The sequence below is a fragment of the Solenopsis invicta genome, chromosome 8, assembly GCF_016802725.1.
Source record: "Solenopsis invicta isolate M01_SB chromosome 8, UNIL_Sinv_3.0, whole genome shotgun sequence".
Taxonomy (NCBI): domain Eukaryota; kingdom Metazoa; phylum Arthropoda; class Insecta; order Hymenoptera; family Formicidae; genus Solenopsis; species Solenopsis invicta.
In genome coordinates, this window is record NC_052671.1 from 2,492,860 (window position 1) to 2,507,975 (window position 15,116).

Below are 15,116 nucleotides of genomic sequence, written 5' to 3' on the forward strand. Positions count from 1 at the left end.
CAGATACGAAGGAATCCGGTGCCACCGATTCCTCTACGAGCAAATCCGAAAGCATTAATGGCGGATTAGCTGATCGCCGGCCTGTCAGTAGTTTAAGCCTTCGTAGCGTCTCTTCTAGTAAGTTAATAGTTAATACAGCATAATATACACGTAATAATTTTTAATGTTTTTTTAAAAAAATTCGTTTTCTTTTATGGCACGCATAAAAATTAAAAAAATATCTTTAAAAGCAAACGATAATTAAAAATTGGATATGTATATCCAATTGGATATAATATATTTTAAAGATCTTTGAGATATATTTTACAATCTTTATAATATTATTATGTAAAAAAATTGAATACTCTATTTGTGCATTTGTATAATTCTACAAAATATCCTAGGTTCATCTTCGTCTGGTAGAATGAGCACTGTCAGCGGTTGCAGCGGTGCAAGTTTAGGTGACAGTGGAACTCATTCTGATTCCGAAGATAGAAAGGTAAGTGTGATGTCACAAATAATCAATCTAATTAAATGATTATCAATCAACAGAATAAATTAAAGAGCAATCACTAAGTGGCATGTTTGTTAGTTTTTAAATCAACATAAAAACTATAAAATAATATTGAATATATCGTACAAGCTAAAGTATCAATTTTATAGAATTTTATTAAAAAAAATATATAATTTTTTGAAAAAATCACGTATTGAAAAAAATATAAAGTATTAATACTGTTCTGTTTCTTGCACTGAAAGAAAAGAAGTTGTTAACTCCACTAATTTTTTAAACTTGAATAAATTTCTTCAGTTTAAGTATTCAAGTATTTATGTATTTAACTTAAATATATAAAATACTTAAACTTTAGTTTAATCATTTAAATATTTAACTCAACACATGGATACTTGAAATCGATAGATTTAATCAAGTCGAAAAATTTAGTCGAGATAACAACTTTTTCTCTCGGTGTATTAAATTAGATCTAAAAATTATGTTTAGCTCCAGAATGTCAGAGATGAAAAAACTGGCATGACGTCCTACGAAATACCACCCGCGCCCAAACCATTCACAAACAGGTATTCGCCGGCGCCCGGGTATTCCCCATCACCGAGTCTCTCAATCACGCGTGATCTTGATCTCCGACAGACGCAGTCACCGTCCAGGGCCAACGAAAGCGAATATTACATTGCGTTCCCACCATCGGGATTACCCGTTCACGGTAAATAGAACATTCTCATTCCTATTTATATCAGACAACGTGCAACGCCTCGAATTATTATATTTCAAACTGCGTGAATCAAAAGCGTTTCGAATCAAAAGTTATTTAAAGAATATTTAAAACGTTAGAGAAATATTGTACCGTCGAATTCAAACGTCTCAATGTATCTTATAGATGTCTTTTAGCCACTAAAGATCACCTAATCACAATTTAATCACTTAATAAATGCTTAAGATCTCAAAAATAAATAAATTTCCAATTCAACTTTCGCAGCGTTTAAAGCGAACGGCTCACCAAGAGAATTGGATACGCCGAGTTCGCCGTGCGAGCATTCAAGATATCACGACTTTGTTCAGAACTCCGCCGTCTCGTTAGACAAACGTCAAGAAGAAACCGAAGCGACGAAACACGCTGGCAACAGCTACACGAACATCGAACCGGCGGCGTCGAACTTCACTCCAGTCGCGCCGCCAGGAATGTGCATCCCAGATTGCACGAGCAACGAATCGACATCCATCGATTCCGTTCACGAGAATCGGGAAGTCGCGGAAGAATACTTTGACGATACTACCGAGACGTGTGCCGACACCGTGAAGGTAAAGCCGACACCGCTCGCTCAGCCTGACGTTGACGAGGTCGATTCTGCGCTCGTTGTTCGAGGTCAAGAGACCACCGGGACAATGCGCAATGAGGAGCACGTATCGTCGGCGGACTCGGCGAACATTTCGAAAAACACAAATGAGGCCACCGAGACTAGAATGCCGGAATACATGAACCTTGCTGTTAAAATGGGTCACGATGCTGCCAAGGTTCTCGGCGCCATACCAAAGAAACTACCTGCACCGCCCGTGCCACCGCGAGGTACAACCTTTCATACTGTATAATTTCACGATAACGAACGCGAACGATAAACGCGCGACTTTTGTAATACAAAGGCAGAAGAATAAATCAATAAAAATATGTATGAAGATATTAAACCTGCAGCGACAGTCTATTTTCGTTTTTTCTCTCGAATATATTTCTCACTCGTTTTTATTCCTGAAATAAAAAAAAATCGTAAATTTTAAATTAAATTAAATTTATAATAAAACTCAATTTAATTTAATTTAATTTAAACACAGTTATCGCGAATGATTAAAATTATTTAAGACTCTTTTTCTAAACCGGACATATTTGATTTAAGATTCGCATATTCAGATAAGCACTAAATCTCGATCCATAAAATAAATCACTAACTTACTGAAACCAGTTTCGGTTATTTTTTCTCAAATCAAAGATTAAACAAGAGATTACGGGAATTTCCGAAGAATCATGATTGAGAAAGATGTCAGTGATTCATACAAATGTAACTACAAGAAAAACGTCCTTATTTAGTAATCCTTAAAGCATTTGGAAAGCTGAGCTATTTATGTCACACATCGACATATAAACTAATCAAATCACTTGTTAGAATACGATTCTCTCAATTTCCTCAGTGCTATAATATATAACACAATTTTGTAATTTTAAGAAACAACAAATTAAAAAATTGCAAATTATTATTATAATGTATAAACGTATACACATGTATAATCTTATAACATAAAAAAATATTATAATCAAAATAGAGAATAAACATAAAAAAATAAACATAAATCTACTCAAGTTTATAATTGTAAACTACTTTATCAAATCTGTTTTCAATAAAATTTTATTGCTTGTTACTGTTGTGACTAAGAAGTAAAAAACTAAAAAAATTGAAGAGTATACACGTATTCGTTGATAAGTTTTTATGCAAATTATATATTGTGTCTTTTGTGTATAAAAATCACGACTGAAATTAATATTAATAATATTAATTTAATCAGTAAAATTTCTAAGTGCTCGATAATTATATGTGGCATAATATATCTTATATCTATATAAAAGTACAATTGTGTTAAGTGCGAGACAATGGTTATCGCTATTACCATTGAACAATCTCATTTTCATAAAAATGCTGTGAGAATTCGCAGATTGAAAGAATATATCTGAATTCCTCTCCTTTGCATAATATTCTTTGAATAATATTTATGCAGAGTGATAATTCAAAGTTAATTCGATTACTTCCTTTGCGCTGATTAAAATATCAAAATCAATTATATAATATACTTATTAAGGGACGCATGACTCAAACCGAGATCGTAAAGTATACAATAAAGCGGATGTACAGCCTTGGTCAAAAATATTAGGCATTTTCTTTTAATATTTATAACTGAAAGAAGTTTAACAGAAATTAAAATGTAAATTATTCTCTGTTTCAAGAATCTTTTAAACTTATGTATAATACCAGTATTTAATATGAAGCAATACAGTTAAAAGATTCTAGATAAACAAAAAAATATAGATACTTAATAATTTTAACCAAGGCTGTTGTATATCGTATATTTTCTTGAATTTCGTATAAGAAACATAATATAAGAAAAGAATAATTTCAGCAACCAGAAGTGTAAATAAAATTTTTATTTTATAATGCAAAGATGTTGAGCGTTAATACGTGAATCAAACGTAAAAATTTATGATATGTCCGTGCAAACATCGAATTCAATTTCCAAAAATGGCGTACTATTTTTATATAGCACAAAAACAATATTATTAAATTAATTAGCAATAATTAGGATTAAATTGATTTATATATCTTTTTATATTGTCTCGACTTCTCAGGTACGGAGAGGCTTGAGTACCAAGAATGCATTTATTATTAATTTTTAAGTGCGTAACCGTAAATATATTTGATACTATATGTATTTTTTATTATGCCCGCCGATAATTTTTATTTTATATTTATGTGTGTATTAGTAAATTGATAAAAAATACAAGAACATGCCTGAGACTTAGTCTTCATTAATTCACATGTACTTTTGTTGCACTTCAAAAGATGCAATAATAAATACGAGGCTAGAATGACGACACTCGTTAATGCAAGTACCTCTCTTTATGCGTAATATAATCAACTCCGCTGATATAATGTCTGGTAATAATCAGGCTAATGTACAACGTTACCTTTGATATTCACTGCAAACGTTACGGTTAAAAAGAATTTGCTCTTTGAATATCATATTACTTCCTCGACACAAGTGGATCTTCTTCCAGAAAACTACTTCCTTTTATTATTATTATTATTATTATTATTAAAGTTTGCCCAATTAAAATTAAACGAATACTATTTTGTAGTATACTTGCAAAGTAATTTGCCACTGTTACAATTTCTTCTTTTTGTAATCGATTCAATACTATTTATATCTTGATATGTATTTAAAAAAGAAGAAAGAGGAGAACTTTTTTATTTCAAAATTTTTAACTAAAAATCGTGTTCTAACATAGCGTATAATAATAAATCAAAACAAAGGTAATTTTGCTCTCTCAAACAAAATACCTTTTATCAGAAAGGAAATTTCATCGTGAAGGAAACGGTCTCGATCAAAACCACGTCTTTCCGTCCAACTAAATTGGGACCCTCATTAATTAGAGCTTGAACTATACAGTTGCGGTTGTGGTTTACCACTGACGCTTTCCGATTATAAAGGCCACACTCAAAGGCGTGTTTGATACGCATTATGAAGAAATAACAACCTTTAAAACAGAAGCAACTTTATAGCACAATTGCATCTAATTTTGGATAAATACTATTGGAAGAGAAAAACAAAAAATAACATTTTTCCAAAATAATAATTATTATAAATTGTGATAATTATATTATATAATTGTGATAATTATACATATATAGCGTTGCCATATATATTGCGCGCAGAAAGGAGTGGTGAGATGTTTAATGGGAAGGGGAACAACGAAGCTGACGACACAGGCATATATACCAGAAGTATCATTCTGTTGAGTGGCAAAAACGAGGAAACATTGATCACCTTTGCTACCGACTACACTCTTTAAGTAAAAGTATGACATAAACAAATCGCATATATATGTCAAGTGTTTTATGTGATTCGCACGTTTCTCGCACGAATAGTGTGTTGCGTATTATCAATAAAGCAACTAAACGCGAATGTCGATATTAAAATAAATAAAAAAAAAGAAACCGGTATAGAGCAAACGATTGATTAGTGTTACGTTGTATATAAACTCCAGACTAATTTATTAAAGTGAATAATTTAATATTGTTGTTTTATGCCATTTTTTTGAAATAAAATTGTGAAGAAGAGATGACAATAAAAGTTTTGCTAATGAGATAAATTACTACGTTCTTTAAAAGTCGAGAAGAAAAAATATAACAAAAAACGTTATTCTGAAAAATGCGTTTAAAATATTTACATCTTGAAAAAAACGTAGAAGCTTATATGGAATTCTGTGTGCTTATTGCTAATTATAATTACTCCCGAGGACATTGTAACATAAAAAATTTTTAATGCATTTTTTTTTTTAAGTATTCGTTTGTATTATCTTTTCTATCACTAGTTAAATTCATTGTTAAGACTGTGTCATAAAGCCGTTATTAAAATTTAATATGTCCTTTTAAATAAATATCTCGAATTCTTAAACTAAAATTTAATAAATTTACGTAAATTTATTACTTAATATACTTATAGTAAATCAATTTTTTTTTTATTTATTCCTATTAAAAGTGAAATCTTTGTCATGCGTAGCTCCTAATACCGTGCCTAATAGTGTCCGCTAAAACAATGAAGTTGCTAGTCGTGTCTCTAGTCTTTGTGACGACGATCGCTGTTGCGAGAACACAAAGATACACGGCCAAACCAGGTTCGTGTCCACCTGCCTTACCTGTGCAGTTCTGCGGTCGATCCTGCTACGTTGACGCACACTGCACAGGAATCGGCAAATGTTGCCCGACCCGATGCGGCGGTTCCATTTGCTCCATGCCTGTCACGATGACGCAACCTACCCAGACAGGTGAGTAATTTCCTGGTTGCATTAATTACGTCTGATTTGTCAATTTAAATAAATAGGAACATTTTAAAGCAATATAAAATATACTGTAATATTAAACATTACAGTGAAGTGAAATTTATGCAATTTACGTCAACACATTTAAAAAAGAAATATTTGGCTTTGACCTATGTAAGTTTCAATTTTTTTTTTATATTATAACCCATTAAAAAATATTTTTTAGAAAAAAAAACTGTTTCATTAATAATTTTTCTAAAAAGTTAGAATTTTGACAATTTTTTACTCTTACCTCATAATTATTGTGTTATACATTATATAAAGATTGTGTAGCATTTCTATAAATATTGTAATAATTTTTATGGAGAAACACGATAAATTAATGATGAAACATACAAGCCTGTAAAAATGAATAATCTATTGTGCAGAGAAACCAGGAGCTTGCCCATCAATACCGACGGGAAGATGGGTATGCTCATCAACTTGTAATGGCGACAACGATTGCAAAGGGACCTTAAAATGCTGCAAAAACAGATGTGGAGCTCTAGCTTGTCAGAAGCCAGAGATTGAAGCAGTTAGATCCGACGAAGCTCCAATTCAACCGATTGGTCTGCGCTTCGGAAACGATTACACCGATTACTATTCCTAATCTCGATTTTATATATGCCTATTACATTTGTAATAATTAATATATCCAGCACTGAGTTCATAATTATTATGTTATTGCATAATAAAATAATTATAGTAATAATCAATTTTTTGCGATTTTAACGTTTACAATCTTATATGCGTTCCATTAATAATTTTCTCGTCTACAATTTAATACGACACGGTAAGAAAACTAATAAAATAGTATATCTGTGTTATAATTCTTGCAATTATACTGTTACTACGAAAAAAATTAGCAGAGACTATTAAGGACGTGTCATTGTCAAAGTGTTACCAAAAATTTTTTAATTTCTTAGATTATTCTATTATTACGTGTTATTATTGAGTGTTTGAAACTTAAAAGTAATTCTTTTATTAATTTAAAAAGTATTTAATTTTTTGTTTACTCTTGATTTCTATGTAAAATCGTGTTTCGTACTCATTTGAAAATTTAATGACGAAATAGCATTACAAACTAAATCTAACTTTTTTTATGTACTAATAAAACTCAAATAAATATTCTTGCAAAAATTCATTTAAATTTTACTCATCTAAAAGTTATTTATTTCAAACTGCTGCAAAATATAATCATTCTCGCGGCCTTATAAGCAAAATTTTTTATTTTTTATTTTTTTGCGGCTGGTTTCGTGATGAAAATGCGGTATTTAAAACCAAAATTTTTGATCATTGATTAAGAAAAAAACCAAAGAAGTTTGCAGTTTTCTAATTTTGATAAGTTTTAGCTGCTATTATAAAGCTAAAACATCTTTAAACTATCATACATATAATTAATAAAATAATTATATTTAAATTTATATTTCTTAATTTATCCGTTGTATTTCAAGAGAAATTTATATCAAAGAATAACAAATTAGATTAATAAAATTTATATGAATAAAATTACGAAAAGAAGCTATTGAGGTAAAGAAACATTTAATGAATCTCCATATTAATCGATAATTCTAATAAACTGATAAAAGTAAAGGTCAAGGTTACGTGATAACCAGGATTAAACGTGTTTGTTATCTAACGATGGATTTACGATTCAGAATTGTGAAATGTGCCCTCGGCGTAGAAATACCCTCGCGCATTAATCTTTATTTTTTTAAATAATTGCGTTAATAGATAATTCAATGAATATCAAAGTGAATTCCAAACTCCACGTAATTGCAGCCTTAAATTTATTGACTAATTGTCATTGATATCTATTCGAGGCAATAAACAAAGATTGAACAACTGTGAATACTAAGTAAGAATACAGACTTCTCAAACAGCTATTCTTAAAACGCAAATCTGAAAAGTTCAACAATGAAATATGTAAAGACATTTTATAATTAATTACACTTTTTCGATCCAGCGGTTAAAAATAATCCGTGATTAAATGAGATATCATTTATCTTATCCAAAACTGGGATTTTTTTCTAAATTTAAGTTTATCTTATCTACAAGCATCCGGATTTTTCCTAAATTTAAATTATTCTTTAAAAATAGACATAAATTATAATTATTCAAATTAATTAAGGTGTAAGAAAAAAGATATTTTTTTTGCTTAATTAAGATAAATGTAGATTAAAAGATATCCTTCGACGTAACCTTCAACAATAATCAATGATGTTGTTCAAAGTATTTTAAGAAGCGCACAAATGCTCTTTGTTATGTTATTGCAACATAAACGTGATTGAGACATTTATCTGCACACAATATCCGTGCTTATGTCCCTATCATTTACGTCACGATGCAATATGTGAAAAAACGATATTGCTCGAGTAAATGGTATTAAGAGGAGAGAAATTTTCCTAGATCAGTCTACGCTACGTAAACGAGCACGAATCGCGATTTATTATGTATCTCATTCTCCTTTCGACGTGAACACACTCAATGCCAGAGTAGAGGTGGAAAACGTTATAAAAGCCGATGATTTTATCAGCGTCTAGAAGTCTCATCGAAACCTCATCGCGGTGTTTTAGCCCAGTACCAATCCAAGAACGGCCCATAAAATGAACCGTAAGTATTTAAACTGCGCAACCTTGAAAGTTAAAGACGATGCTACGCACTTCTCGTGAACGCAATTACGTGACTTCCACGTAACATCGTTAGCATAAATCTCAATTGTTGTATGCGACGCTTGGAAGAGATTTGATGACAGTTTATGCTGCGAAAGTACCAGAACAATTCTATGTATTAAATATTTAAATATTATTATAGGCTCTTACGTAAATTAAATATTTATTTCATTAATTATACATTCACCGCCGCACTGTTGAAGAAAATTATGTGAAATAAATAGTTGTGTATCATTATATAATTATTCCTGTAAATGATACATTTGTGACGAATCTTTCTTTCAAAGAGTCGCTCGTATAAATTATGGTTCTCTAGAATCAATATAAAGTTTGTATAATATTTACTTTCCAGGAAGCTTATTACCGTTCGTGGTCGTGCTGATTTTGCTAGTCGCCGGCACGTTCTCTCAGACGTTTTGTGAGTAAACACTATCACTTACGCGCGGAAACACCGAGTGTAAATGTACGGAATTGCGTTTTTGAAACTTTTGCATACGAATCTTGGAAACTTCTACCATATTTTATTTTTAGTGCATAATTTCTCTGTTTTTCTATCTCTTTTTGTTTTTTTTATACCCCTAAAATTGGCCAAAAGTGAAATAAATACATCTTGTTTTATTTTATATATTAATAAAAAATAAAAATTCTAAAATAGAAATTTCTTTTCCATGCACAAATTGAATGTATCATTTATCTCTTAGAATTCTTTTCAGTTCTAATAGTTTACAATTCAAAAATTATTAACACCTCAAACTTTTTATGAGGAAGATTATCTATTCTTCCTCTGCTCTAAAACGTTTTATTACGCATATATTTTATAATTTAGATTTATTTTTCCTGCAAAAGGTGTTTGAATATCAGAAAAAGAGTGACGATGCATTATAAAGAAAATTTTAATGGACACTTAGAGCTACGTAATATTCAATTATAGTATCACGTGTATACACGTCATCGTAATGAATGTGTCGATTATGATTCCACAACTCGCGGTCAATTTGCAACGCCATTAGTAATTAGCTTATACGATACTATCATCTATTCAAACTGTTTGATGTGCAAAGACAGCGCAATTATTTCTTAATAATGTACTAATAAAGTAAAGACAATGTAATAAGTTATTAGAGATATTCATAAGGCTAATAATAATTAATTAACGCGCAGAAGCTAATTGCTAACAGTACCAAAAAATCTACTACGAGAAATTGTAAGAGCTAGAGAAAAACAATAATCTACAAATAAATCTTACGAAAATCGCGGAAAAGTTTTTGTTAATTACAATAGTTTATAAAAAGATTTGTATTAAGCAAACATAGACCGATATGTAAATAAAACTACAACTAATTAAAGACAGATCTTATTTGATCAATTGGATCCTTGTATTAGTATTTGTTGTGGTTGTTTTTATTATTTTTAACAGAAAAGTTATTATAAATTTTTAGATGTTGAAAACGACATTGCAAGACAAATTTTACCAGCACATTTCCGAAATAATTAAGGTTTAATGTGCAATAAATGACGTTTTGCTAACCTAGACGATATAATTTATCGTAATAGGTTTTGCTAAAATACCTTAGCCGAATAAACACTAAGTTCCATTTTTAAATTTACTATAATAACATACGTTATACTTAGATTATATGTGTGTCATAGAAAAAGTGTGTCATAGAAAGTAGGTAAAGAGAAGTGGGAAAATAAGCAACGCATCCGTTTCGTGGAATAAAAGTTTGTAACGAAATGGATGTATGAGTCATTTTTATAAAAACTTGTTACAACATTTGTTAAATATACATTATTTTGTGGTTATAACGTTTGGAATGTCGTATGGCTCCGTGTGAAAGCGACGAATTTATAAGGAACGTTGTTCGCGAGAGGTGTGAAAAGATTGAAAAAAAGAAGTAACGGAAGGAGCGACAGAACGAAGAATAAAACGGCAATAAACGAATTCGATTGGATTCTCAGTTCTATTAAAAAAAAAAAAAAAAAAACCCAGCGTTAATTTATCTCTAAAGCGATTACTATACAATAATATGTAATTAATATAACACCCGTAAGATAAAGCGAGCAAAAATTCTAATTAAATAAAATTCTAATTAAACAGACATAATCTCAACACGCTGGAAAGAGTCCGTCTTCTTAACGACTATCATTAATCGGCTGAGCGCAGAGAATTTGCATGTACCGTTCGACACTAATTTACTTCGAATTCGTGAGATCAACTGCGACGGGTTCTCTGTGCTCGCTCCTTTTAACGACAGTAGCCTTTCTAGAAAGATCCGGAAACAGAGGTAATCAATAAACAATTTTCCGATATTATTTATCTCATCAGGATCCTTCTAAAAGGATTTTTTACTTGTTTCTATACTCGGCCAAGTGAAAGTTTATATTTATATCTTCGTCAATTTGACCGCTGAGTGGCAGCCCGTGTTTGGGCGCCTGAGGCGTCGATACGCTGACGGTAATGACCGTCGCGTTCATCACCGCTCACGCGCAGCAAAAACGTGCAATTACAATCGCGCTAATTTCAGTCCCCTACAATCCCAAACAAGCGCATATACAGATTTTTTAATTTGTAATCTTTAGCGAGAGTTCCTCACAGAGGAAATCTTTAAGTTTAGATTACATATTGGGATTGATAATTTCACCTGCTATAGGTGATGTACGTACAGGAACTGATAGTCCCTTAGCTTTATTATTAAAAATACAGCTATGACAAATACGCATTATAACAAGTAAGTAAAAACGGACATTTAGAAATCAGCGCGGTAAACAGTAAGCATTTAAATTGAATGATTTTAATTACAAAAAACTTTAATCAAACTCCTTGAGATTTATACATTAATTTCACGAAAATAGTACAGATGATTAGACTTATTCTTAAGCCATCTTCAGTGTATAATACATTAATGTGGCGGCTTGTAACAACAACAGCTGAACTATATTCCATCACTTCATCTAAAGACGAAGCTGCAAAACTTTTGTGTCTCAGCCAGATCCATAGCCGGAGAAACAGGCTGTGTGAAAAAAAACCAAACGGATGGCACATAAATTCAAATGCCTACAGGAAAGGTAAAATTCAATTTGCACTGTACTTACAGCTCGTTACGGATCGAATCCTTTTGGAGTCGGAAATTCACCAGGCAATAGGACCGGAAATCCATTAGGCAGTGGGAGCAGAAATTCACCATTTGGTGGGGCCGGAAATCCACCAGGTAAAGGAAGAAAAAATCCACTAAACGGTGGACCCGGAAATCAATCAGGTAGTGGAAGCAAAAATTCACCATTTGGTAGAGCCGGAAATCAACCAGGCAGTGGGAGCAAAAATTCACCACTTGATGGGGCCGGAAATCCACCAAGCAGTGAGAGCAGAAATTCACCATTCGATGGGGCTGGAAATCCACCAAGCAGGGGAAATAGAAATTCACCACGCAGTGGGGCCGGAAGTCTACCAGGCAACGGAGTCGGAAGTTCACTAGATACTAGGGAAGGAAATCCACCAAGCTATGACGACAAAAGTCCATCAGGACACACGACGGAATCGAAACCTTCTAAAGTCGAAAGTTCACCAGGCAGAAACAAAACGAGATCAAAATCTTCGGGAGCCGAAAGTCCACCAGACGAACACACGACGAAATCAAACCTGGCTGGAACTTCGAGTCAGTATAGCATATTATTATGTAATAATGAAAAAAAGAATAATATTTGCTGCAGTTATACATATACAGCAGATTACATGTATTGCTCTAGTTACAGGTCAAACGTCGTTTCAGCAAAATGATGATGCATCCACAAAAAAGAAAGAAAAAGTTACTACTCAACTCGGTAAGCGTAACGACAATAAATGGTAACTTCAAAGTGTTTATTTCATATGAATTTATCATGTTGAACATTATTTGGTTGACTTTACTTAGCATTTTAAAGTTGTTGGCTCAACACTCGTTCTCATTTTAATCTTGACATTGTATAAACTGCGTCGAGGTAAAGATATGAAAGAGTAATGAACACTTTTCCAAGATTAATTACAATTTTAAGAAAAATTGACAAAATAAATTTCACAATTTGACTCCTCACGTTTGTTCATGGAAGCTATAAATACAGTGCAAATCTAAATTTTATCTTTTCTGCAGACATTTGAATTTATGTGTCATACGTTTGGTTTTTTTTCACACAGCCTGTTCCTCCTGCAATAAATCCGGCTGAGACACAAAACTTTTGCAGTTTCGCCTTTGAACGGAGGTGATGGAATATAGCTCAGCTGTTGTTGTTATAAACATCACATTAGTATATCAAACACTGAAAATGGCTTAATAATAAGCCGAAAGGTCTGTATTATTTTTGTCAAATGAATGTGTAAATCTCAAAATGTTTGATTAAAGTTTTTGTGAGTAAAATCAATCAATTCAAATGAGCACTGTTTTCCGCGCTGATTCCTATTTACTGGTTTTTTTCTTACTTGTTATCATGTGTATTTGTCATAACTGTATTTTTAGTAATAAAACTAATGGGATTATGAGTTTCTGTACATCACCTAGCGAGTGGGATTATCAGTCTCTATATGTCATCCAAATCTAAAACTTTCATCTGTGAGGAACTCTCGTTAAAGAATTTAAAAATCCCTATATACATACGTTTCTTACGAATTCGTCGCTCTCACACGGAGTCATACGACATCCCAATGTTACAACCATAAACCAATGTACACTTAATAAACGTTGTAGCAAATTTTTATAAAAATGATTCATAAATCTACTTCATTACAAGTTTTTATTCCACAAAACAGTCGCGTTGTTGCCGAATCTAATTTTCCAACCTCTCTTTATCTGCTTCCTACGACAGCTTTTAAGCATATAATATTGGCGTAAAGCATATTTTTAAATGGAAAATTTAAAAATAGGCCTTATTTAGTGTTTATTCGACTTAAGTATCTTAGCGAAACCTATTACGATAAATTATATCATGTATATTAGCAAAAACACATTAAATCTTAATCATTTCGGAAACCTAACGTGCTGATAAAATTTGACTTGCAATGTCGTTTTCAATATCCAAAAATTTATAACAACTTATCTATTAAAAATAAGTTTTTTTTTGTTGTAAGCTAATGTTATCGTCAATCGTTTTTCAGACAAAAGCGGTAACTGCCCGATGAGGAACACCGTGACCAATTGCGGCTCCAGGTGCATAGGCGATGGACAGTGTCCATTCAATCAGAAATGCTGCCCGAACAAATGTGGCTACACGTCGTGTGCCGACACGAGCCCCGTCAACACCGGCGGCGATGGCGGGTACAAGGGCTCGAGCAGTACGTACATACGAGAACTAATTCGATATCTTGTTTCACGGTAGAATTAACTCTTCGCTGTTCCGCATCATGTTGGATTCGCGATAACCTATCACGATTATAATAGGCAAACAGTATTTTTAGAATCCACATGTTCCTTCAGACAATAAAAATTCCTCGATTTACGTTAGATCCATAAAACGAATGAAATCGAAGATGAAATACCCTTCGCTTATTTTCGAGAATTTTCATTATAAAAGTTTAAAGTAGATTCAAGTACAGAAGTACCTAAAGAAAAGAAACGCATTTTACTTCCTAAGCGTATTAAATTACCGGAACGTTTTGTTGTGTGTTTTTACAGATCAGGCCGTTTACTGCAATGGAGTGAAGTGTGCCGCGTATGAGAAGTGCCAATATGACCGCAACACTCGGCGCGAGAAGTGCACACGTGTCTAGGACAATCTGCGATCGAATTTCTCAATTATTGGCGAATAAGAAATTTTTAAAATTTTATTATATGTTAAACAAGCAATTTACAGAAGAACAGATCAGATATAGTTTACAAAAAAAAAAAAAACGCAGACTATCGGCAGCTTTTTTCTAATTTTGGACACGGCGAATCTACCGGATCTACTTAATATTCTTTTATTTTTATCGATTAACAATACAGTTAGCATGTTCACATTAAATCTGTGTTAAATCCGCGATTTTCTGAAAAATTATATAAAAATCACGAATTTAATATGCAGATTATTAGTTTTTAAACATATTTTACTGCGCTGGTTTAGTCGCAAATGCTTTATAACAATATTTGCCATATTTTATATAAAATTAAATAATTATCTAGATAAAGAAATAAATTTATATTATCTTTATCTATATTATTAAAATTCATGTATATTATCTCTACATTTATTTTAAATAAAAAAATATTATCTTTTTTAAATTATCTAAGTTAATTTCAACAACGAGAATTGTCCTCATCTTTAACTTTCAAGTTATTATTTAACACAACAAGTGAATTGTTTTTAAAAATAAAAATAAATTGCACAAATC

General features: G+C 31.8%; 3 protein-coding genes across 9 annotated transcripts in view; all 3 read left to right on the forward strand.

Annotated features, from left to right (window-relative positions):
* The window catches only part of LOC105193712 (phosphoinositide 3-kinase adapter protein 1), a 28,307-nt gene extending 24,186 nt beyond the window's left edge, over positions 1–4,121 (forward strand). For 5 of the 6 annotated variants that reach the window (XM_039452624.1, XM_039452626.1, XM_039452625.1 and 2 more), the window contains 4 exons: positions 4–117; positions 384–478; positions 977–1,196; positions 1,470–4,121. In XM_039452624.1, the coding sequence (XP_039308558.1) occupies positions 4–117; positions 384–478; positions 977–1,196; positions 1,470–2,080 (1,040 nt within the window). In that variant the 3' untranslated portion in view covers positions 2,081–4,121. The remainder of the gene's footprint in view (positions 1–3; positions 118–383; positions 479–976; positions 1,197–1,469) is intronic. The other variant, XM_011158266.3, reaches the window with a different exon arrangement.
* A 736-nt stretch (positions 4,122–4,857) lies between these two features.
* On the forward strand, positions 4,858–6,826 carry LOC105193710 (waprin-Phi1). Of its 2 annotated transcripts, none has more exons than XM_011158265.3 (3): positions 4,858–5,108; positions 5,813–6,077; positions 6,500–6,826. In XM_011158265.3, the coding sequence occupies exons 2-3, from the start codon at positions 5,849–5,851 to the stop codon at positions 6,718–6,720; spliced, it is 450 nt and encodes a 149-aa protein (XP_011156567.2). In that variant the 5' UTR covers positions 4,858–5,108; positions 5,813–5,848; the 3' UTR covers positions 6,721–6,826. The 2 variants fall into 2 exon arrangements, with proteins under 2 accessions (XP_011156567.2, XP_039308562.1); XM_039452628.1 differs by lacking the exon at positions 4,858–5,108 and adding an exon at positions 5,163–5,311.
* A 1,678-nt stretch (positions 6,827–8,504) lies between these two features.
* On the forward strand, positions 8,505–14,671 carry LOC105193709 (waprin-Thr1). Its single transcript, XM_011158264.3, has 4 exons — positions 8,505–8,723; positions 9,135–9,200; positions 13,905–14,081; positions 14,422–14,671. The coding sequence occupies exons 1-4, from the start codon at positions 8,717–8,719 to the stop codon at positions 14,514–14,516; spliced, it is 345 nt and encodes a 114-aa protein (XP_011156566.1). The 5' UTR covers positions 8,505–8,716; the 3' UTR covers positions 14,517–14,671.
* Positions 14,672–15,116: the final 445 nt, after the last annotated feature.

Bases quoted from the DNA above. Each gene is read 5' to 3' on its own strand.
- LOC105193710 (XM_011158265.3), top strand. From the start codon at position 5,849: ATGAAGTTGCTAGTCGTGTCTCTAGTCTTTGTGACGACGATCGCTGTT. The intron at 6,078-6,499 runs GTGAGTAATTTC...TCTATTGTGCAG, and splicing joins GACGCAACCTACCCAGACAG to AGAAACCAGGAGCTTGCCCA.
- LOC105193709 (XM_011158264.3), top strand. The intron at 9,201-13,904 runs GTGAGTAAACAC...ATCGTTTTTCAG, and splicing joins CACGTTCTCTCAGACGTTTT to ACAAAAGCGGTAACTGCCCG. The intron at 14,082-14,421 runs GTACGTACATAC...GTGTTTTTACAG, and splicing joins CGGGTACAAGGGCTCGAGCA to ATCAGGCCGTTTACTGCAAT.